This window comes from Athene noctua, chromosome 7 (genome assembly GCF_965140245.1).
Source record: "Athene noctua chromosome 7, bAthNoc1.hap1.1, whole genome shotgun sequence".
NCBI classification, from domain to species: Eukaryota; Metazoa; Chordata; class Aves; order Strigiformes; family Strigidae; genus Athene; species Athene noctua.
The window spans coordinates 43,546,692-43,573,857 of record NC_134043.1 but is presented as its reverse complement, the minus strand read 5'-3'; the positions used below and the strand labels follow the sequence as shown (position 1 = coordinate 43,573,857).

The following is a 27,166-nucleotide window of genomic DNA, read 5'->3' as shown; positions in this document are numbered from 1 at the left end:
AAGAAAAGAATCGCTGTTTCTTTCTAGACTGTCTGTCTGGTTTAAGTTCAGGCACCAAGCTCCCCCTCTTGCTGGGCTCCTCCATCCCAGGGCAGAGCTCTGTCTATCACCACGCATGTCTCCACACACAGGCATTTGCAGATGGTGGCTGCAGCACTTCTCGGGTTCTTTCTAGGTGAACAAAGGAGGTGCCTTTCCCAAATGATGTATCAAACTTGCAGAAATTTCCAACTCTTTCTGTTGCCTGCCCACAGCCTCTCTAGCACCAGGAAGCCTGGCCTGGAGAGTGCCTGGGATGCACTCCCACCATCCCCGTGCTCCTGCTCCCCACAGGGGTCCCTGGGCTCTAGGGCTGAAGGCGATGCACCAGGTGGAGGCGGCTTGCCGGCTCTGCTACCTACTGTCTTTCACTCCCCAGTAATATCTGCAGCTGTGCCTCCTGGTACAAAAGAGGGGTAGCTGGCTGCACTCTGGTCTTTTCCACAGTGAGGAAACAACCATATGCTGGTCACTTCCCCCCAAAAAACAAGTGCCCTCCTACGTGCTCACCTCTCTCTCCTGCTGCTACACCATCCATCTTGGCCAGTGCTATCCTGCCTGGGAAGGGGAGCATCAGAGATACACAGCTGCTCTGCTGCCAAACAGCACCCACGAGGGCCTGAAGCATTAAATCCAGCTAAGCCCAGGATAACAGGGTCAGAAACTACCATTCCCCAGCCCTGTCAGAGAGAGAGGCAGAGCTCCAGCTCTGCTCCCATCCTCGCTTTTCTCCCTTTGCTCATTCCCAGCCCTTGTCTCTCCGCAGCAATAGCGTGACTCCAACACACATCATTTTGTTTTGACACAGCGGAGCAGCTGCCGTGGCCTCGCCGTGACACCGCTCTGTTTGGCGGCAGCAAGGCACTGGCTGCTCCTTCGACTGGGAGCCTGGGGGGCTGGGGGAGCGACACCTCCCACCCTCAGGGAACGGGGAAGTGCTTGTCAAAGCAGCAGCACAGGCACCCGGCAGAAACACTCCCTCTGAATCCCCCACTGCTTATTTCCAGCCGAAAATCTACCTCACTTCTCTCTTCCCTGCTCCTCCAGAAACACAGGATGACTTTAGTTTACAAAAAGGCTAAATGCCTGCCAAATTCCAAATTAAAACAGTGCTTTGGCTACAGCTGAGCATTAGAGAAAGCAAACAAGCAGCATCTCCCCTGGCCCAGCCACCCTCTGAAGCGCAGGAACCCCTGGACCTTATTCTCAGATTGCCTTAGGGTTGCCCTGGCACCATCTTCAAACCAGGGCACCAAGGAGCCTCTTGCACTCCTTGGCTTCCCATATGCAGAGAAGATGGAGAAGCGTTGCTGGGCCGGTGAAGACGCTCATCGAAAGCATTCAGAGACGTGAAGCCAGGCTGGGTGCTTGGTGCGGAGGCGAACGTGCGCAGGCAGCTATTTCCAGCTCCGGCGCTGCCCTCTGACACGTGGCACCCTGCCCTTGCTGCACGCGTGGCAGATGGCCAAGGCGGCTGCCCAAAATGGGGACCCTGCCAAACCCTGCCTGCAGCAGCTATGTCCCCCATTGCAGCCAGACCCCTTCCCTGGCACCTCTCTGGCATGTTTTGCTTTTGCAACTCTCCTCAGCGCTGGCACCAGGCTAGGGGAACAGTGGTGATGGTGTGCGTGTGTGGCATTACAGCGGCACTGTACAGTGTGGGGTTGCTCTCCCTCCCTCTTAGCGCGGGACTACCCGAGTAAGGGGCCCCTGTTTGAGTTTGGCGCTCCATGATGGAGCTCACCAGTCCCAAACTGAGCAGCTCCTTGGTGCAAGGGCAGCGCTGCCAGTCCACCACCGCTGCGTAAGGGCTTAGAGCTGGGGGAGAAGCTGGCAGCTCTGCGGCATCCTGATATGTTTATCGCCCTCCCCATTGTTGCTGTTTGTTTTTACAGTAGCAATGGCTAACGACACTATTCCTCAAACTGGCAGTCACGCCTGCAATTGCTGCTAAGAGCTGCCAAAGCCACTGATGGAGGAGCTGTGGCAGAAAGCCAAAAGCCTGTCCAAGCTCGCCTCGGGGCCCTTGCCTCGTGTCTGCGCACCTCACTCTGCTGCCCTGACGCGAGGTAACCAGGGGCCTGCCCCAATAAGTCAGGAGGTTTTCACACGGGCAAAAATCCCAACACAGTCCTGTGCACAATCTGGTTTCCACCTTACTCCCTTGCATCCACCAGCAGAGGCATTTCAACCCTGCTCAGGAAAAAGCCAACCTCATCCTTACAGCCCAGGGGAAAGCAGCTCTGGGCTCCCTGTGCCAAGTGTCATCTTGCAGGCGCTTGCCCAGGCAGGAGGCTGACCCGTCTCTGGGTTGGGTGAACGATTGCAGCTTGCTCCTGAGCGATCACCCGCCTCAGGAACACTGACATTGCCCAGGCAAGGCCCAGCACAGCCCCTCCCATGGCGCCCTTTGCTTTGCCAGGCCATCACTCCCTCTTTCACACCCCTGTTTACCACTGGCTTTGCCCCATTGCTTACAGAGAGAGCTGGTGGGCCACCTCCCACCAGCCACATGGAGTTGCTTTCCCTACAACATGGCAGCAACTGCAGAGACAAAAAGACGACACCATCACCCCACTTAGAACTGGGGGAGCCACATCCAGACCCTCCCCGTGACACAGGAGTCATCAGGCTTCCACTCCTAATGCCACTCCCTGAAATGTAGAGTCCCTACTACTACGCCATAAAGTTTACCCCCTTTTTTTAAAGTAGAGTCTTAAAACACCTGAAGTTACCTGCAGAGGAAGTTGCATCAAAATCACACCAAGTTGTATTTATTTTCTTAAAGTGTGCTAATTTTAGCTGCTTTCTTCAGTATGATGTGCTGCAGCCTGGTCAATCTGGCTGCAGTACACATACAGAATAATTAAACCCTGTACGATTCCTCCCTTTTCATCTGTTTACTTAACAGAATTTTTTTCTTCCTTGTTGGGAAGCCATCAGCCAATCTCTCCCTCCCGGTTTTTTCACATGTGCATATTTGTTTTGAATTTTGCTTGGACAGTCAGTGAAGTGTATAAAATGCAAATTACAAGTGTATGGGCTTTGCTGTACAATTAGAGGAAAAAAAAAGCTCCCCCCCTCCCAAAAAAGCGGCACGGGTCCTCAGCTTTCCTTGTGTTTGACCAGCCAAAGAGAGGGATCACATTTGAATTATTTTTTTCTTGATGGCCTGCATTCCTAGTAAAGCCAGGAAGTTTCATTGCAAACCTGAGCTGTATGCCAGGGTAAAGAGTATAATAGAAGGAAAATAAATGCAGGAGGGAAAGAAAACCTCTCAAACTAGCAGCAAAATGTATTTGACATGAAACGTGATGCTGCTGACTCCTGACTCGTCTGAAGGGTTGAAAGTGTGCCTAGAGAAGACGGGAAGGAGAAGTCCTGCAGCAGAGGCCCCTGTAACAAGCTGGGAGGACTCGGGTGGAGGGAAGGCAGGGGATGCACACCTCGCCACCCTTGGTGCCCCAGCAATGGGCTGCTCCCATGCAGCTCTCCAACATGCAGAGGCCCAGCAAGGATTTCAGAGAAGAGGAACGCATTGTTGTTTTCATTATTAATTTTTGTAATGGCTTACCCGATTTTCGGTGTACTCAGGGACGGAGCGCACAGCTCAACTGAGCTGGCAGCCGAGGTGGCCCCCGGGAGCCTGGGAAGTCGGATGTCCTGTCTCCAGGGCCCCCAGCTGGAGAAATTCTGCATAATCACATCGAGCTATTTAGCACTTAAGCAACCTTAGCAAAATCCCCAAACAATCCCAAGTGTCAGTCCAGCCAACCAAAGCTCCCACTAAGGACTGGTACAAATGTAATGGATCTAAAAGCTGCTATTAATGGCCCGATCCTGAGTGCAGCAAGGCTGGGTGCGCTCAGCAGCTGCGCTGCTGGGAGCTGGGTCTGCACGCAGCAGGAACGGGAGCTTCACTTTGCTGAAGGGAACAACCCTGACGCTCCAAAAGAAAACATGGAGTTTTGAAACACCGCTTCGCTTCAACTGACAGCATTCTTGTTAGCAAAGAAAGAAGAAGGAAGAAAAACCCCAGATATTTGTATAAAAATATCATCATTTTATTACATTCCACACAATACATCTTCAAAGAGTTTCAAATTTCCACAAGATATTTTTCACACACAGGCAACTGGGCAATGCTGGGGATGTCAGGGCTCAAAGAGAGGGGGAGAACTGGGAATAAAAATCTCGAAGTGACCTTCTGTTTTGTCTTTGGTGATTTTGGTTTGAAAGACAGGGTGCCACATTCTCCTCTCTTGACACACCGATGCATGCTTGCTAAGTCCATGGGGGTGAACCTGATCAAAGCGAGGGGATCATCTGACCTAGGGAGATTGAACTGACTTCGGAAACATGACGGTATCAGCTGCTGACATGGCTTGGGCTGACCTGAAAATGCAGGAAGCGCATGCCAGTATTTCACATCTGTTTTAATCTGCAGCTGGCTGAGGGGTGGGGTGGGATTTCACATCACAAACCATATGCACCGCAACACCAGTGCTGTGTAACGAGGACGCTCACAGAGAAAGCACCCCGGCTCTGGAAGCCCCTCTCTGGGGACCTCTAGGCACCACCACCTGCAAGGTGACAGGAGCTCCCCCGGGTCCCTTCGGGTTCTGCTGGGACAGGCATGTCCCTGCTATCCTCGAAAAGCTGGTGGGAGCCGGGTCCCGGTGGGACGCTGCCCTGGGCATTCACCACTGCTCACCATGCCAAAGCACCCTGGGTTTTTCTGCGCCCCTTGTGTGTTTTAGATGCTTCCTGCTGCAGCTGAGGGGGTCCTGCTGAAATCTGTTCAGTCAACAGCATGAGGAGCTGAAAGAGGCTGCATGATTAAAGGCAGGGAGGGGAGAGTAACACCCCCATGGACAGAGATTCCCTGGGGAGAGGGCTTCACTGCAATAGGGGCCAATACCACATATGCACAGCACTGTTTGTGTTCCCACTTTTTCTCCAGAGCAAAAGGAAGCTCAAGACTGCAGGGAAGTTAACAGATCTGCTGTCTGGATTCATTTTAGGCAATATTCATGGGCAAAGGAGTAGTGGGGAACACTATCAAGTCTAGGAGTGGGGAGGGAAGCTGATCACTCATCACAAATGAACACAAATAAGATGGAGAACCTTACTCACTGGAGGTACTTGTTTTGCCTGCAAACGGATTAGAGTCAATGATTCCAACCACTTTCGGGTGTCATCATTCAGTAATTTATATAAGGCATTTCCACTATAATACACTGGGCCATTCAACAGTCAGAGGCGTGCTGGAGGCTCTGTCTTGCCTCCCTGGTTAAAGCAGCAGCAATGGCTGGGCCCCCCAGGTGCATCTGCTAGGCTTTGCTTGCTAGATGTTACTGATGCTTTAAGAAGCAGAACATTAGCAAATGAAAAACTAATTGACATTCTAGAAAGTCAACTGGCAATTTTTATGATTCAGCAGCTATGAATTGGGCAGAGGAAAAAATCAAACCCAAAATTCAGAAAGCGGAATTATCCTTGTCCCTTGAACATTTCTAGCAGAAAGACAAGGAGGAGCCCTCTCCCCCTTCCCTGTGTAAAAGCAAAACCATCAGCACCCAGAGTGACAATACTTACAAAATAAATAAACCTTCAATTCTCAAGAAACTACAGTATTTAGCATCCATCTTAGACCTGCTGAAGTCTTTGTGTTACCCTAAGGCTGGCTTTAACAGATACAAACAAAACATTCATTATGAGCTTCTCTGATATAAGGCAACTTCAAATAGATTCACTTGTGGGTGGGGGAAGAAGAGGGTTTCCCCCCCACTTCCAAACAATGGCTGTGTTATCATGTTGGCTGCAGAAAGAATAAATGGAGAGATCTTACTTTTTGAACGTCTATGAACCCCTCTGGATTCTTCTAGCCATCTGAGGTGGACATTCCTACTGTCCAGCCTGGCCTCTTCTCATTTTGCACCCGAGACATTAACGCTATCAAACAAGAAACCCAGCCAAAGCTAGATAAGGCAACAAAAAAGCATTGCTCTCTTCCCCAAGTAAACAAATCAGGGTATTTACCATAAACACATCCCAGACCTTCCAGAGGGGAGGCGGGAAGGGGAGGGGGGGGAAAAAGCATTCCCTGTGCAAGTAGAAGCAACGAGCAAATTAAAAAGGGACTGTTTCTAAATATACATTCAGTCAGTCAGACGCGCACACTCCCATGCACACTTGCATCCACAGATTTAGCACACACGTGCACGAGCCACACACACAAGCTTCCAGGCGCGCCACCAAGTTTCCTCGCCGGTTGCCTAAGGGTAGGAGAAAAAAACAAACCAAACAAGCCTACCAACAAAAAAATATTCCCCAAACAAACAAACAAACAAACACAACAAAACAAAAAAACCCCACCCGACACCCCAAGAGTCCTCGAAAAGTAATCGAAAGGGAGCGTTCACTTCTGAAGTGAAGGGGCGGTGTGTCTCTTCTGGCAATCCAAGATGCAGCATTAGTTTAGAGTTTCTAAAAGATTCGGGAAGGGCTGGGGGGATGGAGAAGGGACGGAGATGTCTAAGAGTTCACACGTATGCTAGGTAAGGAAAAAAGTGCAAAACTGAGGCAACGTATTTGAAGTCTTAGTTTCTGTCTGTCTGTCTGTTTTGTGTTTTGTTTGCTGTCTCGTTCCTGTTCGGCTTTCAGCAGCGGGAGCTGGGGTCTTGCTCTAGTTTTATGGTTAGGGTGGGCTCCACGGCCACGGGGGCCCCGTTGGCATAGTGGGAGGTTTTGTAGGTGATGGAGTGATCGCTCTTCTTGGCCGCATAGCGGAACCGGTGGTAGTGGAGCACAAGGGCCAGCGCGACGGAGACCAGCACCACAACAGCACCTCCGGCGGCAATAACGTAATACCAGTAGGCTGGGATGGGCTGCACTGACACCGTGTCCACTGTGGGCTCGGTCCCTGGCAGAAGGGTTGGCCCTGGGGAGGAGACACAGAACAGGGTTGCTAGGTGGGAGGCATGCAGACGCACAAAAAGAAACACACATGCTTTCAAGAGTACAGCACGGAGAAACACGAGGTCCCAGGGCTGCCTCCGGATACGGGGCGTGCTCCTGGGGGGAGCACAGCCTGGTGTTTGCTGAGCCCGCATATTGAAGGGCCTTTTTCTTCCCTTTTAATTAATCAGGCTGCCTGGATCGCAGTACAAATTCCATATGCACGCTATTATTACTGTTATTTCTGGCATCAACAAATGTTTTTTTTTCCTCCTCTTTTTTTTGGCCCTCTCCAGATCAGCCGCCTGGTTTTGTCTCTACATGGCAGATGTTGTTAAGCAGTGACAAAACACATCACGTTCCTAACTGGAGGAAGAGCGTAATCTCAGATGGCCAAGGAAGTTACCACAGGAGACTGGGAAAGAAATTACAGGGAGAAACATTTGTCGTTCTTATGGAAAAGACAGAGAAAAGGATGTTTGTCTGAAAGTGTTCTGCACACAGATCTGGCCTCACTAGGTGCCCCATTCACAGACTTAAAGATTTACTTACTATTTTTTAAAGCGAGAAAGGATGGTTACAATTATTTACTCGGCACAGGCTGTGAAATTAAATGTAAGAAACTCATGCTCTCTGCAGCTTAAGCAAGCCAGGACTACGAATTCATGCTGATAAAGCAAACACACCTAGAGAGGGCTGAAAAATACCTGCCTCCCTTGAATTCAAGGGCAGGCAGCTCCCAGGCTCAGCCCAGTGATGGTTAACCCTTCCTAGTCTCGCAGCTGCAGCCTGTTGCAGGGCACGGCTGCAAGGCTGCTCTCCCTTCCCAGGTCATCCCGGGACAGCTCGGCGCACATCTGGTGATCAGACACGCGCAGGGCCTCGCTGCCAGTCCGCAGGAGCACGCACACACGCCTCTGCCAGGCACCGAGGGCGGCCCTGCGCTATTCCTCCTGCACACACTGCTCCCACCTCCCCAGCCCCGCTTGGGGGGCGAGCTGTAAAGATCTCGGGAGAGATGCCCTTTTGCACCACATTTATTTACTGGCTACTTCAAGGGGGCCAAAGTCCCTGGGGAGACTTTAGTTCTCTCTGCTCACCCTCTCTTCTTGTCCCCCAGCCCGCTGTCAGGGGGCAGCCCCCCGGCTAGGTACCGGCAAGCAGAATTTTGCGGGCTCCTGCAGTTTGGCGTCAGCACATTGTTGAGCTCTTCATTAACCAAACTCCACCTTGGTTTCCTGAGCAGGCTCAGAGGATGCCAAGAGGAGAAAACCAAACAGTGGAGGATGAACCAGGTTTGTTAGCAGCAAGGGCATCTTGCAGCACAGCCTCCATCCTCCCCTCCAAACACTGCCCTACCAGCAGAGCCACTGGCTGGCAAATTTGGGATTGTGACAGCTTTTCTGCTGCTGGTGGCAAAATGATGGTTCTTCTGCCAGACACAAGGCTTTCCTCTCATCCCCATCCCCCATAACCCAGGCACAGGGAGTAAAAATCAGAACGAACACTGCACCTAGGTGCACAACTACAACGAAAAACCCCTCAAAACCAAGAAGAAACCCACACAGGCAAGAAAAATCCTGCTTTTACAGAGCAGGAGTCTGGGAACCACCCACATATTTGTCACTGTAGGCAAGAGATTCGGATGTCTCAGGAGAAGCCTACCTGCCAGATACACCACCCTCACCCTGTCTCACCCCAGCCACCCCTCACTGCCAGGAATAGGGGGTGGGCCCTGTCCCTCCTGCCCCCTGACAGTGCCTGGGGTACAAGCTGGGCTGTGTGTTGGGGGCAGCCAAGGCAGGGAGAAGGCAGCCCTCTGACCTCCTTCTCTACCTCCACCAGCGGCCACAAGAGTTGGGGGAACGAAAGCGGCGTATCCCTGCCCCTCCCCGAGCAGCTGCTGCCCCTCACCCAGCTGCACAAGGGGCGGTGGGGTGGGACACCCCACGGGGGGCCACCGCCAGCTCCCACTGGATTGAGCATGTTCAACACTGCCCTGAGCTTCACTGATAACCTGCTGCTGTCTCCCACCGTAGATCCAACCGCTGGAGCTGCCCCAGACCTGTACGCGACCCACCGCCATCCCCCATGGATCAGCAACACCTCGCTGCACCTGACAGCATGGGGGCGCGGGGCTGACCCCTGGGAGGACTGTGGCCCAGCTTGCTGTACAGAGGCCACTTGTGTTTACACTCAGTGACACTCTCTGCTTACATAGTGCCTTGCTCCAGCGAGAGATTTAGAGGCAAACAGCCTCTCACTCCACTGACATGCACCGGGGCCTGCCGGTGGAAGTTGGGGTGGGGAGAGGGGAGGAGGTGTCAGGGATGCTGATGGCTCCTGAGCCTGCAGTGGCACAGTGCTCCTCTCTGAAAAACAGAGCGGGGGAAGGTTTCCATGGCCTCCGGCTGGCTGTACATTGCCCGGTGCAGGGCTGAGAGTCCAAAGGGTGGGTCTGGCCATAGAGGGGCATGTGCGATGGTGACCAGGCTGCACTCCTTCCCCTTCCCCACACACCTCTGTCCTCTGCCTGCCTGGGGATGGAGGGAGGTGGCGCAGTGCACCCCAGATGATCCTGCTTGTGGGAAGGATCCCTGGGGGACCTCAAGGTGACTGCGGGTTCAGGACAACCTCTGCTTGGCTCTGACCTGCCCCAGATGTCCCTGTGCAGCAATTGGGGCTGCAAGCATGAGGGGTGGTGCAGAGCCCTTCCTCAGCTCCTGTTTCCACACCTCGCAGCCCTGCTGAGGAGATAGCAGAAGTCTGGAGAGTTCATTTAGCAACTGAAGTCATTAAGGAATCACACTCCGTTGTCTCTAAGCCCTAACGAAGCCAATTCCCAACATTAATGATTGTTCTTCCTTACACTGTCAGCCCCTAAATATAGCTGCCCATCCACTCAGCACACAGCGTTGATGTTATCTGCTCTGTTTTTACTGGCTCTGCTACTCTCTGGAAGTTTTCTCTTATATCAGTGGAAAAGTTCTCTGCTCGGGGAGATGGAAAAAAAAAATTCATCATCTTAAGTTAATAATTTTTCCACTCCCCTTTGCCTTCCGCCACACACACACACACAGAGTTGCCCTTCCTCTTTTATTCGCTAGGACTCGTCTTAATGAAATGCTTTCTGCTGTTGCTGTCAAGTTTGTGGGTGCATACAGGGTGGACAATTTTATGTGGGTGTGCTGCTCCGCTCACACCTCCCACCTGGCCAGGTACACAGCCCTCTCCTCCAGTTTTAGAGCTGTGCAGCAGAAATCAAAACCCAAGAAACAAGAGCAAAAGTCATCTGGGAAAAAAAAAAAAAAAAAAAAGGAGAAAATCCTTTCCAGAGAGCCTCCTAGAGGGCTGCCTGCCTTGCTCTGCCACTGTTGTGTCACAGCTCGTATTCCTCTCCGAAATCACTGACATTAACTGCTGTGGACAAGTAGCACAGCTGGACATTTCATAGATGGCACAGATGAAAGCAAGTATTACACTCATCTAATCTGAATGCCACAAAACCAGTGTCAGCCTCAACCCCTTAATTGCTACCTGTCATTTCTCCAGGAAGATATCCCTGTCTTGATTTTGGAATACCCAGTGTGGGAGAATCCACCAGTCCCAAAGGCAACTTCTCCCCACGGTTTATCTCCACGCTCTTTGGAATATGTCTCTTATTTTTAACCTGGTGTTTATCTAACTACTTGCTTCCAGCCACTTGTTATATCTTTTCTTTAAGGGTGAGATGCATCAGCTCTCAAATGCAGCACTGTTTAAGCACACTTGACTGGTCTTGTAAGATCCCGACCCCCTAGCTGAAAGATATTCCACCCACACAATTTGCTGCTTATTATTTGCCTTGTGATCCTGGAGCCTGGAATATGCACCATATTTTCAGCTTTGCTCCCAAGCCAGTAGAGGAAGGATTTGCTATTATTTTTAATGGCATCTGACTATTTCAGCTCATCATGTAATTGGAGTGGGGGCTACAGAGCATCTCAAGACTTCCTCTTTCCTCTCCAGCTCCCTTTTTTTCCAGCCAGAGACTTCTTCCTCTCCTTTTACCCTCTCCTTCTGTTGTGCTTCTCTGCCTTTCCCTCATTTTAATTACTATCTTGCAGTCACCAATCTTCATCTTCATTTCTTCATCTTTTCCCTCTGCATTTTGCTCTTTCCCTGGTCACTCCATCCCTCTGTCCCACCTATTCCTGCCCATCAGCCAGGGAAACCTTTTCAACCTTTTGCTGCAATTGCTCCCCCGTTGTGAGCAGTGCTAAGATGTCCTTGAGGGAGCTAGTAACAGGCAGGAGCCCCCTGGCACAGACAGCAAGCCCCTGTGAGAAGGGGAGGTGTGCCTGCAACAGCATCTGCCTGTGGTGCTCAGGGACCTCACTGTGCTGGGCACAGCAAATGCTGTCCCCACGCAGCCAGTGTGCCCTGGGGAATACAGTGGTGAAATGCAGGCATACAGGCAGCAGGGCATGGCTTGAAGAGGAAAAGAAACAACGTGAGTTATCAGGACTTTAGGACAGACTCAATGTGAGGACCCAGAGGGATGTTCAAAGTGAAGATGACATGCATGTTACAAGCCCCAAAAGACAAGGATGGTGTCCACAAAATAGGTACAGGATCAGGCCCAGGAGAACACAGAACAATGGCGTAAGTCAGGAAGGACTGTGAGGCTTTAACTGTCAGCTGAGAATATTGCAGCAGCTTTTCAGTAACACCATGAGCCTGAGTAGCAGATAAATAAGCAGCCTACAAACAAGCAAACCCAAATTCCTCATTGTCACACTATGGGTATGACTGTACAATACGGTGTTACACTCTGCACACGTCCCTCCCGTTGGTAACGCGCCACAGCCTGTGTCACACCCCAGGGATGGAGTCACGCATGTGATCTCAGTCTCAGTGTCTACTTTTCCTTTACTGCCACAGTTCCCAAGACACGTACCCACCAGAGACAGCTTTGCCCCACACAGAAATGCAGCTGCTTCTAGGGTAGAGCCCAGCCATATCTTACAGCCCAGCAGCAGAGTAGGGGATGGAAAGAGTCTGGACATCATGTCCAAATGAATGAAAGAAGGGGCGTGTGGATTGAATTGACAAAACAACTTCCAAAGTTAAGGGGAGCCCCAAGTTTGTTCTTCATCACAACAGCCCCAAGACACGTTCCTGAAGAGGCAGGCAGGAAAACAAAATCCAAAATCAAACCACAGGGAAAAAACCTCAAACAGACTAAACTGATCTTCCCCCCAAAAGCAGATAGCTTTTCCCACCCCAGAGCAAGACAAACAGCATCCCCATTGACTGATCAAAGAGCGAGGCAGCTTTTCTGAGTTCCTCACCTTTTCTCTTATTCTGTAGGCTTGATCAGAGAAATGCCAGTTTCTACCCTCCAGGCTAGTATTAAGCTATTAAATGCACCATTTCACCTTGTTTTCCTTTCATTGACTGTCAGCTTCAGAGCTACTCCTGGCAGTTTGCTCTGCCACTTCTACCTCCCAACTCCCTTCCCCTTCCAAGCAGACCAGCCCCACCCTCCTTAGCCAGCAGCTCAAACACCACCACTGCCAGAGCATCTATAATCTAGAGAACAGCCTTTCCCCACACTTAACTAAGTCATTGCCACCTCATCTCACTTTTAATTGGCTACTGGTCTTTCCTTTAAGTTACTTGATACCCTTTACTCCTCAGGAGGCTGGGTGCCTCATGATGGCAGGTTTCCTAATGCCATTCAGCCCCAAGACAGTGGGACTCCTCTGCTTGCCTGCTCCCTGTCACCTAGCAGGAGTCAGAGGGTGCCACCTTCTGCTGCCGCGGCAGGGGAGGTTTAGCACACACTTGCCATTTCACTGCGCAGAACATTTGCTGTTTGTACAAGCACGCACATTGCTTTCCTTCGATGTAAAAGCCCATGCCAGCAGAAAGAAACCATTAAGAGAAGTGCAGTTTTACCTGGAAAGTAGAAGTTCTCACCTGGGAAAGCTGTGATGGGTTCTGGAAAGGAAAAAAACAAAAGCTAGTATTAGAGAGGGGAATATTACACACAAGGCCATAGTTCATGTCTCTGTTGACTGGCAGTGGCCAAGGGAGCAGGCACGCGGCTGTGCCCCACAGAAGCCAGTCGCCGGGAACAGCGCAGGGTGCTAGCCAGCCTCACCAGGATGGGGAGAAACCCTGTCTCAGCTGGGGATTGACCAAACACAACAAGCTTTGGCTTCAGAGAAAAATATCTCTGAGGCTGAGGGTCATTTGGATTCAGCTAGCTGGCCTGAGTCATCCCAAGACAAATCCCCAGCTGGCACAGTGATGAAATCCTGAAACCCCCTAAAATTCCCAAAAGCGGTTTGGTTTCTGGCTCAACTCTGGCATCGTTATTCACATGGGAACTGTGTTACTTTTGGGCATTGATGCCATGCTCCTCTCCATCTCACAGTGACAAGAAACAAAGGCAAGTGATTTTTTTCTTCTTTCAAGATACTTTGAAGAAGTAATCTATTACAAATTACTGGATCTGAAAAGCAATAATCGGTACTTACTACTGATTACTTTCTCACAGAAGTAATAGACTTCTGATTATTTTTAGATTACTTCTCCATTATCCCTGTGAGTCACTGAAGCAGACTCTGGCTCTACTGAGTGCTATGAAATCATCTCTGAAGTTCAGAATGCGAATGACACGTTTGTCAAAGGAAAAAATTATTGTGACTTATTAGCGTTCTTTCACTCTAAAAAGGAATCAGATACTTCCCAGGATTACATTTGAAAAAACAGTAGCCTGTGCTGGAGTCAGCTATTCTCATGGTTCTGACAGAGAGAGCGCAGCACTGTATCTCTACCATTTCATTATTATTTTGGTGACATCAGAAATGACCCATGAGTTATGTTAAAAGTTTGCAGTGTGAGCCCTTTGTTAGAAATGAACTGAAACAAACTATTCTTATCAGTTTTAAGATTCCCATTCAACTTCCTAGAATGGGACAAATAATGTTGTGTAACAGTTTGGTGTTATTTTTAGGGCTGGCAATGCTTGAAACTTTATAATTTATTAATGCTTTTGTTTTCAAATACTAAGATTTAGATCCATGAGGCCCAACATGCGATAACACTGGAGCTAGGTGAATTGCTGAGCTCAAAAGAAGTTAGATAGGAAATGCTATTAGTGTTAATCATCAGTCTTGCTTCTCTTTAATGCCATAGAAGGCAAGGGATTAAAACACCACTGTCAAGCCTTAAATACAGGGAATTTGACATATGGAGTATTAACTTCTTTGGCAGATGGGAGACCAGCAGAGTTCAAAGCATCAAAGAAACTGGGACTGACGGCGCTCAAGAGCATCTCTGGGGCAGTCCCGGTCCTCTGTTCTATTATTAATGCTGGTTCCTGCACCATCTTCACCATCGGCTGCCTGCATAGGTCAGCAAGCAACGTGATCAGCCCTTCCAAAGCACAATTTATCCCATGCCTCTTACCCTGAGATACACCCCTTAGAAGAGAGTATCTGTCCCACTTGGGTTAGAAAGCACTGGGATCATCCCCTCCCTTGGTGGGGGAGAGCTTCACTGAATTGGGCCTTTGAAAGTCCAAAGAGGAGAGAGGCTCTGCTCCACCTGACTACCTCCACTGACTGACTTCAGGATGGGTCAGAGACTTTGTGGGTGTTTAACAGTGAAACACACCTCCCCCCGGTCACACAGAAGAGCAAGGCCTTACTACTGTGAGCAGCTCTCAGCATGCACCCCACTAACTGAATGCTGCTGGTCCCTTGCTTAACTGGGATGGCTCTCAATCCACATCCAAGCTAGATGGCAACCAGAGCCATCAGAGTGTATGCATGGATACACCAGCCAGAGGAACAGGGCAGGGCAACAGCTCCACCAGCAAACTGCTAAAACACACTTTTTTTGCTCTCTTTTTTTTTTTTTTTTTTAAAAAAGGTCCTCTCTGTCTTTCACATTGAATGAATCCACCTGGCTTTTGGCCTGGTTTGGGGAACGGTGAATTCTAGGACAAAAATTTCTTTTGTTATTCTGTTAACATTGCTGTAAAACCCCTCTGCTATTTTATTTCTTATTAGAGAAGACTCCTTTTGAACTCATCGGCCCCTCTAAGCGTGTAATACTGACTGACAGCTGGTTTCTTTTGTCCAGCACTTTCCTTTTAAATTTGGTGTATGTCCTTATCACATAGAACAGTCCTCGGTAACCCTCAGCTGCTCTTTCAGCTTTGCGCAGCAGAGACATGTGCTTCCTGCCTCTCACACCAACACAGCCAGAGCCCCTGTCCCCCAGAGCCTGAGTCCCCCTCATTTCTTTCATGGGCAAGGGAACTCCCAGCTGAGATCCAGAAACTCCCAGTAACTCACGCAGGGGAGAAGCGGCCCCCCGGCAGTCTGCGAGCGGATGCTCTCCAGCCCCAGCTGTGCCCCCGCCACCCCTGCCCCCCGCGGCTGTACACGGCACCTACCCATGCAGTTCTCCAGCGGGATGTCGGTGCCTAGCCGGATGTCATCAAGGGCGACCTTTCCCGAGTGGCCGTGGCGTATAAATCCCTCAAAGACAATCTGTGAGAAATCGGGACAGAAATGTCAGTGCTAAACTGAGAGGCAGAGAGCGGTTGCTGCTCCGAAGGGAAAGGGCAGGAAATCTGCTCCTACCTTTCTCCGCACACCCGCAGATGACCTGAGACTAGTCCTACTGCCTTACCCTGTCTCTGCCACCCCTCGCCCCAGGAAAGCTGCTCTGCAGGGATGGGTTTGGCAGAGAGATCGTTACCTGGCCTGGCAGCACTCAGCCTGCAATTTGTTCAATTAAATGCCTCTTGCATGGAATAAAGACTCAGTGAATCAACGTTCTGCATCGCAGGCCACCCCCTGGCCCTTACACAAATGATGCAAGTGGTGTAACACTGCCTTAACAGCAACAGCAGATTTGGCCCATGGTATTAACCGGGCTATGATCAGAAGAAGGAAAGGAAGGACACAAAATGCACAGCTACATTAACTGTAAAGTGCTGTTCCCATCAACATTACATAAGAAATATTGAAATGTTAGAGGAGAAGGGTCAATTTATTCCTACTTAATCACAGGCAAAATATATTTACAAAAATAAATAGAGTCGTTAGCTCTAAGAACTGCTGAGTGGAGAGACTTGCATTATTTACATAATGATGTCGTTATTTAGCTAATGTGGGTATATTCACGTTTAACGCACAAAGTAGTCAGCCAGTACCCATCATTCTTATCTGTAGGCATACTGTTTTTACTGGTATTTTATTAAAAAGCCAAACACACACAAGCAAACTAGTCACGCAGCTCCAGTGCAAAGCTTTTGCCTTATATCTCCCTGCCTACTCTCGAGGGTCCAAACCATAGGGTTATGTATTTCAACAAACCTCTCCCCATTTTAGACGCCCCCTTTCATCTGGGGTGCCTGGGCAGCCCAGAAGACAGAATGTCAGAGCTGTTGGTCCCGAGCTCAGGCCATCAACCCATGTGGGAGGCAGCAGTGGCCTGAGAGCAGCAGCTCCCTGGGTCAGGGTCGGGGCTGGGAGCCAGCTGGAGCAAGGCTCCTTGATGGGGTGGTCATCGATGTGTCACCACAAGCCTGCAAGTACATGTTTTCTTCTGTTTTGGAGGGTGCTGGATGCCGTGCTGATGCTCGTTAACAAATGACAACAGTAGCCCTGGCTCCCTGGCAAACAGCACGCTGCCCAGAAGGTCTAATCACGCCAAAGGCACTTCTGGAAGCAGCAGCCTCTCCGTGGGGTGCAGGCACGGCCATGCCAGAGGGGCTCAGGCGGCTGCAGTGAGCAGCACAGCTCCCTCCAGCTCATCCCTCCTCTTCCACTGATCTCCTGATGGTGGGACAGGGCCTTGATCCCACAGCGCTGCACCCAGCCCTCTGATCTGATCTAAGGTATCCAAGAAGCAGATTCACAAACAGATCTTTTTCTTTCTCCCGTGTCAGCACTCCAGCCGAAGCTGGAGAAGGACTATTTGCTGCCTACCCTTAAGAGCTGGCCATGCCCCATCCCAGCCTCTCACTTCTCCTGGCTGCAGGGTTTGGGTTTGCTCCCTGGAGCTGCGTGACTGCCTCTGGTCAGACTATCTGACGACCATCAGTTTTGGGGGTAAATCCACAAATAAAATGAAAAAAAAAGAAGGGAAAATATTTGCAAAGTGGGAGATATGAGGAATATAAAAGGCAACAGGCTGAACAAAGGCCCAAGTCTGTGCAGAATACAGGCACTCTCTGAATAACAAACAGTGTCGTTTAGTTACTATGGTAACTCAAGAAATACAATGAAAACAGTCACATTCCCTAATGATGAATGGGCCCTGGCTCTGAAACACTGAAATAAAGATGCTGGAGATGCCTGCCTGGTCCAGCACACCTTCCCTGAGTGTCTTACCCGGTACTCCATGTCGTAGCTTGGCAAGATGATGCGGCCTTCCCTCCACTCCTTCCCTTGGTCCTCCATGATGACCCACAGCGCCTTGTGCTCCTGGCTGGCTTCCCGCCAGACCCGCAGCACCACCCCATTGCTGCCCCACGCCTGGTACTGGAAGACCATGCAGACAGCACTCCGGGGTAGATAGATGGTGGGGCTGATGAGACGGGCTCGCTGGCCTTCTCTCCTTCCATTGCTCTGCAGCTGCAGGTAATTCTTGCTGTCTGTTCAGAGAGGAAAACACAATTATATTATTTTCTGTGGCTACTTGCAACAAGTGTCTCACCTCCTACCAGGTGGCTTTGGCAGTGCTGGGCAGGATCTCACACCCATGCTTGCAGGAGTGGGGTCTCGCACTGGCCCCCTCTGTGTGCAAGCAAGCCGTGCCACTGCTGCGCCCTGTGCGGCTTGGGCAGGCATCGAGGAGCACACTTCCCCCACCAGCCACCACTGTCTGGTAGGAAACGGACAGCAAAAGCAGAAAGTGGTAAGCCAAGAATCGACATAATTAGGCGAAGTTAAAGAGCAGTGCTTGTCAGAAGAAGCGACGCCATGGTAATGACATTGGCAGGGAGGTGTGTTTATTCTGCTGGGAGCTTGCTCAGTGAACAAGTCTGAGGTGGGTTTTCTAACTGCCGGTGCTGAAAACTCATCTTGGGATGGGGATCTCAAGCTGTGTTCAGCCTGCCTCTTTTCATCCCCAGCAGTAAATACTCCACAACCAGGATCTAGCTGACAATTTTGTTTTGAGGATATTCATTACAAAATGAAAGCCTGGCACTCAGCTTTTCTGTAGTGCAGCAAAACAGTCCCTAAAGCACAGCACCAAGGCAGGATGTGATCCAGTGAGTGAAGTATGCACAGGTGACAACTGGGTAGTTGCAAACCTGAAGGTAGTGAAAATATATATAGCAGGGGATTCACTTGCTTTCATATTACATTTAAATTGTGCCATGCTTTTTTGTCAGTCCTCAGAGAGGAGATTCGGTAAGTTTGACATCCCAGGAGAAGTTCAAGGCTGAGACTGGAATTGGAGATACTTGATCTGAATACCAATAGCAGCAAAAGCCCATGGATACAAATCCCTGGGCATGGCCGATTTGGTCTGGAATCAGTGGTTTCCAGCCCTCTCTGATGCCTCCTCAAGGAGTTTCCCATTTGCAGCTTGGATGCCTGAAGTCCCTTAGCACAGACTGAAAGCCAAGTGTGTAGCTGATCTGATCCTTCCCTGCCCCCTCATCATGACCAAGGGCAAGACAGAGTCCCTTGGGTTGCTCTGACTGCAGTGTCCGCAGTGCGAGGTGACACAGACAGGCCAATGACAGATATTGCTGTATTTCATGTTTCACTCAAAGAGGGATGAACATGATTGCTCTTGCTACACAGTGAGCAAGTGTCACTGGTGCTTCGTGACAGAACTTGGGAGCCCTCCTGCAGCCCAGCCACCCCCTAAGGGGCTGTGCCTTTCTCTCCCCACATCTTAAGCTGCTGCACTTGATGGGCAAAGCTCTGAGCAGCAGCTTGCCTCCTGCTCGTCTGCCCTGCTCCCTCTGTGGCCTCAGTGCCCACAGCAATGGCAGAAGACCAGCGTCTGCCCGGATAATGTTTGCTAAGTACACCCAAAACACCTCCAAAACTTAAACCAGAGACACTTGAACTTAGAACCCAGTTCCCAAGCATTGAAAGACAGGTCCCACACAGAAAACAGCAGCTGACCTTGCTGCCGCTCAGCAATCCGGTGACAACCCAGCCCAAGGGAGATGTATCAGTGGTTGCACAGCCACTGGCACTGCTTCAAGTTTGTTACTGCCAGAGAGCTGGGCTGAGACCAACCACCGTGAGCTACGCAGCTTTATAAAATAAATTTAGGGCAAGACAGCAGAGAGATTTGCCATCACTCTACTCCTGGGATGTATGATCAAAATATTTCAAAAGCGTATCCACTCCATATGAACTTTCACTGATTTTGCTGCGTGAAGGACAAATCTGTCCCTGACCAGCCACACAAAGAAAGAGCAACATTTTCCAGCAATATTTTCTAGCACCTATGAAATGTACTTGGGCCACTTGGCACTCTATGCTAACAAACAGTAGCATAAAAAAAGATGAAAGCATGTTTGCCCACTCCTGCTTGAGTGAATCACTTGAAAAAGTACCATGCCGTTCTCTAATGGAGGAGTGTTCTTATGATTTACCTCAGAGTGGTAGTGGTGGAGGAGGAGATGTGGGAGATAAACAAGTGGAGGAAGAAAAAAAAAAAAAAAGAACAAGCTGTACTCCATGCCTAAGGAGCGATAAGGCATAATAAGTCATCAAGGTCTCCGGTATTAAAATCCTCTTTTTGTAATTCACTACAAGCCTCTTCAAAGAAAAAAGCAACAACAAGAAAAAAGCAGCAACAACAAACAAGGTGGAAGAGCAAATCAGACTGCAATCATACAATTATCTCACAGCTGAAATGGTCTCACAGGCAAATCTTTAATAAAAGCACCAGCCAGACTCACGAATGATCAAATCCAGATCCTCAAAGTTCAGGACCAACCTTTGATGCCAGTATCGAGGCAGCCTGATTGAGTGCAAGGATGCAAGCCATCCTCGGATCCACCCAAAGCCCACAAGCTGACCACAGGGGACTATGTTAATTGTGCAGCTGGACACCTGCCACGATCTGCATCCCTCACTGGGAGCCGGTGGTAGCCAGCATTGCTGCTTCCACTGCTTCAGCAAAAAAGCCTGTGTGCCTCTGAGTCACATCCCTCCCGCCAGGCATGACACCAACCTCCTGTTTGTTCCCATTCCTATCAAGCTGTTAAATCAAAGAAACTCCTAAACTGCAGCCAAAACCAATGTCCCCCTCAACCACACAGGCTCTTCCAGAACCAGGGGAGCCCTCCCAAGCCCTGCATCTCCTGTGCTCCCTGCCCAGCACTTGCTGGGGCCCACAGAGATTCAATCCCGGACCCAAGGACTGCGGGGAGGCACAGTCTTCGGGTGCTGAACCCAGCTGCCCCCCTGCAAGTAGCAGTGGGTTTGGGTACCATGCACTCCTACTCCTGGTTTCTGGAGTGGAGAGCTGAGTGCGAGCAGACATGACTTTCTGTGTCATTTGAAGATGAAATGGCTGGATCACTCTAATGGCTAGTTGGACCTTCTGAAAAGCCCCGCGAATTTGCTGAGACTGACTGAAAAAGGGCACTGTGGAGCTAATTGTTGGAACAGCATGTGGGAGCCCGGTGGTTCCAGCAGTAGCTCTGTTTGATACAGTAAATGGAAGCCTTTGGCACAGAAAGCACCTGAAAGGCTGATTTCCCCTGCTAAAACACTTGAAGGGAGCCTTGCAACAATGAGCTGATCAATTCTTCCAGGATCAGAAATGCATTTTAATCTCTTTCCCAGAACTTTGCTTTGCAGCCTCTATTCCAGCTAACACAGCAGCTACATCCCCTGCCTAACTGGCACTGGTAGTTCAAAGCACCGGCTCAAAAAAGGCAGGACAAACCTGCTCAGGCATTTTAACCTACCGCTGTTTTTGCAACTGATGCTACGGCATAAATCTCATGGAAGATTTATGGGATCATCTGGATGTAGGGGAGCCAGAGGAGTGTGAACATGCAAACCATCCCCAGCCAGACGATGGCAGAGTCGCTTGTATGTGCACGGCAGTGAGTCCCAGATAAATCACCAGCCGGGCCCTGCAAACAAACCATCTGGCCAACGCAGTTTCCTCTTGGCACACCCATTCCCTCCTGCTAGCAAGCCATCTGAGAGGACATTAGGGGCAGCAGAGGATGCAGCCTCACAGTTTGGGTCAGGCTGCAAGCACGAGCCATGGCAGCTGCCCCCTCTGCAAGGTCAGCCTGCCTGTGCTTGGGTCCTGCACGTTTCGCCCACCCTCCCAGGAAAAGCATCTTCTCTCATTGGTCTCAGCAGCACATCTGGAGGTTTTCCAGAAAAACATGTTGGGCAGAATGTACACAAGCAATTACTGAGATCTCACATTCCCTCCACACTTCTCCCTCACTGGGTATTGTTGAGTTACAGCTGCTGCTCCCCTGGAGGACCAACGCTGAATTGCCTTCACTTACGTCCCTCCAAAGGTCACTGCACTCTTCACTCAAGAGCTTGGTTCACAGTGTTTTTTAGTGACAGCACCACAGCCCACCGGCAGCCACCTCTTTTTTGCTAAATCCCATAGGTGACACCTCTGCTTCGGGCCCAGTCTACTGCCTGCACAGCACCAAATGCCACAACCATGCTGTGTCAGGACCAAGGGGATGTCCCAGTGGATCCTGATCCTGCTGTTCTTCTAGGGCGTGTGAGCTGGAGGTTGCATCAGCCCTTGCCTTTCCCAGGGAGAGGATCAGCACAAATCCCCTCACAACTGCAGGGTGCTCCAGTAGCAGGGGAATGGCAGCTGCATGAATATGCAGATTGAAATTGGATAGTTATTATATTTTTATTATTTTTTGGCAAATCACGCAAATTCACCTCAAAAGGCTGATGCTGTAATTTCAGTGACAGGCCTCTCCTCAATGACAGTCTTTCATTTATGAAGGGAAATCAATCCTCCATAAAACTAATATTTATATTAACTAGATCACTGCATCTGCTGGAAAATCCCCTCAATTTTGATTATGTGTTAATTAGCTTGCCAAGTCCTTGCCATTTCAGTCTCTAAATCAGTCCGTGAAAAGGCATAAAACCCCATACCTGCCCAGAACCAAGCCCTCTGCCTGCTCTCCAGAGCCTTTCTAATGGACACACCATTACATCCTCTCTCTTAATTAAGCCTCACATCCTCAACAGCATGGTGCGATTGTGAGTCCTACTGCCTCTTGCCCCGGGAGCGCAGGGAGGGCACAGTGTCCCTGACAAACCAAATGCCAATTAGAGCCTGACATTTATGCTAAGTGAGCTCCTTGCCACCGCGTCGCATCCACCGCCAGCCTGGCAGGCACCCTGCATGCCCCTACACGAAAGGGTGTGCGCACACCCACCCGCGCACGGCGTTTGTGCATGCACAATTAAAGGCATTAACTGAGCCGGTGCTTCCACCACACAGGCTGCACACTGTGGCTTGCTCGTGCGTGCAGACGCTTTCCCCAGTGGGGCTCTGTGACTCACAGGCTGCTAAGTCACTGCTGTGAAGTGATGGAGTGATGCATGCGCTAGGATTTGAGAGACACTGTCTTGTTTTCCAGAGAGCATTCCAGCGCAGTTTTATAGGCATGTGTGTCACTGGTGTTTGGGTCCAAAAAGTGACTAAGGACTCAGACAGGCAAGCAGCAAAGAAATGGGTGAGCCCCAGAAGAATGGTTTCTTCTCCTCTGCCTCTGGCCTAGCCCAGGAGAGCGGGAGCTTTGCTGGGAATGCAACAACAGACTGTGGCCAAGCCCCTTCTCTCAGTATGGGCACGAGGACAGCCACGGACCAGCCACAGCCTGGCCCTAGCCCGCAGTCAGGGCACTTGCACAGCCCAGCCGATGCTCAGCAAACCTCCTGTGATCTGGGTGCCAGGACGTCCCAGCTCCACCATGCTGCAGGCAGAAAAGGCACAAATGACTTTTTAGGGTTTGCTGTCCTCACTGTGCAAACAAGGGTCAGGAGAGCCGCATACAGCTTTGCTGAGAGGCAATCTGCACCACACGTGGGGGGAGTGAAGAGCCAGGTACGTGTTCTTCCCACAGTGTGCAGCTGCTCACTCATTGCACAGAAGTGTTTTGACGTTCACACCACCCCACGTGCAAAACTCATCCTACTTCAAAAGGGGCAGGATTGACCCTAGAGGTCAAAATATGACTCCAAGGCACAAGCCCTGCGAGTAAGTCTCATGAGAGTTAAGTGCAGACGCAGTTCAGTCCAGCACTGCTCTATTAACACCATGAAAACCTTTCTGCTGGTTTGGACAGAGTAGGATCAAGGCCTTCAGGCAGAAGTTCTCATGGACTGCAGGAAAAATATGAAACTTTTCCTTTTAAAGATCCCATGGGAAAAACACAGGAATGGTAAAGGGTCACCATCAGCTTTAAAACAGCTCAACGTTTGTTTTCCTTAAAAAATAAGCTCTTATGAAACTTCAGAGCACTACAAACATTCCTCTGCTGGAAATGCTTTGAAACAAATAAACCTTTCCCTGCAGCGCCTGCAACCCGAATGAGCAGCATTCCTGACCCTCAAAGCCAGCCAGACCATGGCCCACAACAGAAGCTCTCGGTGGGTTTTTGCAGCCCAGCCCAAGAGCTATGTGGTCAGGAGAGATGCAGGGTTAAAACTGCGTCCTTTTCTGTATGCATGCACAGCTGCCAACATCCAAACAACACGGGGTTCACAGTCCTGCCAGGGCTTGACCCTGACATTGTGCTCATTTGAATGAGAAGCAGTGTATGGTAAAGGTGCAGACCCCACAGTGCTCTTCTAGGACCGCAAGGTGTTTACCTAATGGCTGCAAGAAAAGGAGAGGGAAAAAATAATGGGCAAAACACACCAATTCCAGCTTTTCAGTGCTGTCTTATTAGTGTAGCATCACTGAGAGCAACGCAACTGCACTCACCAGCTAAGGATATGACCAAGGATCTTTACACCCTTCAGGATCAAGATCCTGGTGAAATTCAAAGATGGTGAAGAGCTGAGGTGCCCAACTTACCAACCTAGATTTATTTTCACATCTTAAGACCTCTATCTTGACACCAATGGCACATTGCCATTGCGTGCAGCAGGAGAGGGCATCAAACCTCATTGAAACCTGAACTTGTTGCTTCTCAAAGCTTGCTAGGTACAGCTAAGGGGAATCTTTCTACAGATGGGAAGCATCTGAAAACCCATAGAGGGAAAAATCCTGGCAATCTCTTGTTGGGGCATGAAAAAGGGAGCAACGGTATTTTCTAGGCTTGCAAAGGGCTGGGTAACAGCTGGAACCACGCTGGGTTTCTGCTGAGTTGGGCACTTTGGGTCCACTTTCACCAACGGGGTCCCCAGACGTGTAACAGGAGCCTGCAGGAGAGGACGTGGAGCTAATCCATGGTGCGAAGAGCCCAAGGAACACAGGGCTAAAAAAAGAAATGCAGAGCTGCCTGAAAGAGTATCTTGGAAATAAAAATAGTGGAATGAGAGCAGTGGGTGTCTTGTCAGTCTCGAGAAGTTCTCCGCGCCAAAGATGAGGAGGAATTGCATGCAGTGCATAGAATGAAATAGGGAGATATCTGAGGAATTCAGGCCTGTCTCTCAGCAGACTTTTCTAATCAAGTGCCTCACAGAGGATATTTCACCATGGTCATTTCCTTCCCTCTCTCTCTCATGCAGGCTGAGCCAGGGCTCCTCCTTTCATTATTATTTTTTTCCCTTCTAATTTTAATTTTTGTTTTGCCATTTTCAGAAGAAATAGAAACGCACCCCACATGGCTCTTAAAGGCACAGCATATTTCCTTGCTATGGTGGAGCAGCTACAGCCTCTAGCCCAGACTAGCACCTTTAAATCAGAGTAAATTGGGCTCCAGCAGCTCTGAGTTCCCATTAGCTTTTGCCCTGCCCCTAAACCAAGCACAGCTGCTCTCCTTCACCCAACTGCTCACCCCAGGGTGGGGAATTCACAAGAAAAGACCACCCCGAACAAGGGCTTTTCATTCCTCGCTCCCTGGAGTCTGAGGATGAATTTTCTAAGTAGAAACAAAATGCTGGAGGGAGCACGAGGGAAAGGCAGGGGAAGAATGGGGGAGTGTGAACCAAACAATGCTTCGATTCTGTCCCCGACAAGGGGCCGGCATCGACTCTTTTTCATGTTTCTTCAGTTGCTTTTAAAAGCTGTGCAGGGAGGAAAAAAGCAAATAGTTGTTTCCTTTTGTGTCATGTCTTCTTAATTTCTAAGAGCAGGACCAAAGCGAGGCATGGCTGTGATGCCAGCCCCTCTGCAGCCCTGCACTGCGCAGGCATGGCAGCGCCGTGGCCACCGGGAGGGCACATCCCCGCCTGACCCAGCCAGGAGGCTGATCCCACGGCAGGGCCAACAACCATCCCTCAAGCCTGTGCCTGGTATCTGTTACTGACTTCATCCACTGCTGAGGGCAAGACACTTCAGTCCTCTGGAGCTGCTACCTCCTCCTTTTCCTCTGCTTGTACAGCCCGTGACTTGCTGGGCAGGGCCTGAGTGCCTGCCTGCACCTTGTCGACGCTTGGCTCAGCACAGCACCCTAAGGGAGAGCTCTCCACACTGGCACAAAACCAGATCAGTGAACACAATAGGAAAACAATCCCCCGGCCACAGCAATGCAGTTTTGCAATTCATAACTAACTAGAAAGAGAAGAAAGGGTACAAGAAAGGTAAAAACCAGAACCGCAAGCTGAGCTGTCTGAGGTAGCACCAGCCTCTCCCAGGCTGTGCACACACACACGCGCACATACAGCAGAGCCTTCTAAGAAACTATGGACAACTAATTGTAGGGAGACTCGGGGGAGAGGAAATGAAATGAAAAATTGAGTCTGAGTTATAAAAATAAGTAATTTTTATCCTACTTGCAGGAGGCTTATATTAATTAAACATTATTACAGCGAATGAGATGGGGAGGGTTATTAAGTCTGGGGCTGGCTGTAAGTGTTCTCTCCTGTTGCCTGAGGCTCCACTGAGCTCCAGATATTAATCTTCTAAAGCACTCAAATGCTGAAGAGATAAACACTTGAAATATGAAAATGTTTTTCTCCATAGCAGGCACTGTGACCCTATGTCACGCCAAAGAATTTGTCAGATGTCCATATAGGCTGCGTTTACAGCATTACCGTGTCTCTTAGAAAAATGCCGAGCACCTCAGGAGCTGAAGAGAAATGATGTGTGCATTTGTGTGGGGGTGATTTGTGTGTGGAGATGTAGCAGATTCTCCTCTTCCCATATGTTTCTGGAATACATATTTTCCTCTTTAGCACTGCCTACCAGGTGTTGGCTGCACGGCTTTCCAACTGGCTGGCGGCACTGCCAATCTGGCCAGCGCCTCTGCCAGGTGGCTAACAGGTTCGCCTGAATGTTTGCATCTCGAGACTCAACCTTCCCAGGGGGAGGGCAGGGAGGAGCCCACAGCACGCACGGCTCCCTGGGTGTATGGCATGCAGACACTGGAGTCACCGGGCATCAGGGCAGAGCTGAAGGCTGGTAGGATCAGCCAGCTCTCCCTGGGGGAGCCTAGAGTTTCATAAGCAATGACTGACAGTGAAGAGAAGCGATGCTACAGTGATGCGGTCTACTGTTATAAGGAAACTGGCAAATGTTCTTCATGCCACCCGTGCCACAAAGTCAACGAGGGTAAGGAAAGGGCACCAGTCCTGGGGTGAGTTCCAAGATATGAAGCTGAAGAACTTGATCAACCGCACTGCCAGAGGCAGGCTCCCTTCCAACCCATGCCAGCACATCTCAGTGAGATCCTCCATAAATTAGGCTCTGCCATGCTCATGTAAATCTTCTGCTTCCAAAGCACACAGGAGAAAAAGAGCAAAAGTCAAACAGCAAGAAGCTGGCATATTTCAGCATTCTTAGGGTTTAACTCATCCTTCACCTGGAGGAGGCTGAAATCCAGCCTACGAAAGTCCACAGTGCAGAATAGCTAAAGACTATAGACAATCTGAGCAACATATGGGGGGAAGAAATGCATCTCTAACAAAAGAGGAAATGCATTCAGGGGAAAAAGCACTGGGTCTTACAGAAGACATTTGGCTCAGGATGTGGAACAAAGCCCAGGCTAACCTTC

General features: G+C 50.1%; 1 protein-coding gene across 6 annotated transcripts in view; it reads right to left on the bottom strand.

Moving 5' to 3' along the window:
• NRP2 (neuropilin 2) overlaps positions 1–27,166 on the bottom strand; it is an 89,754-nt gene that overhangs the window by 7,635 nt on the left and 54,953 nt on the right. For 2 of the 6 annotated variants that reach the window (XM_074911135.1, XM_074911137.1), the window contains exons 13-15: positions 17,403–17,665; positions 15,455–15,551; positions 12,943–12,984 (exon numbers count right to left, since the gene is read on the bottom strand). In XM_074911135.1, coding sequence (XP_074767236.1) covers positions 12,943–12,984; positions 15,455–15,551; positions 17,403–17,665 — 402 coding nt within the window. Of the gene's footprint in view, positions 1–4,087; positions 6,983–12,942; positions 12,985–15,454; positions 15,552–17,402; positions 17,666–27,166 lie in introns of those variants that run through there. The other 4 variants (XM_074911136.1, XM_074911138.1, XM_074911140.1 and 1 more) reach the window with 3 other exon arrangements.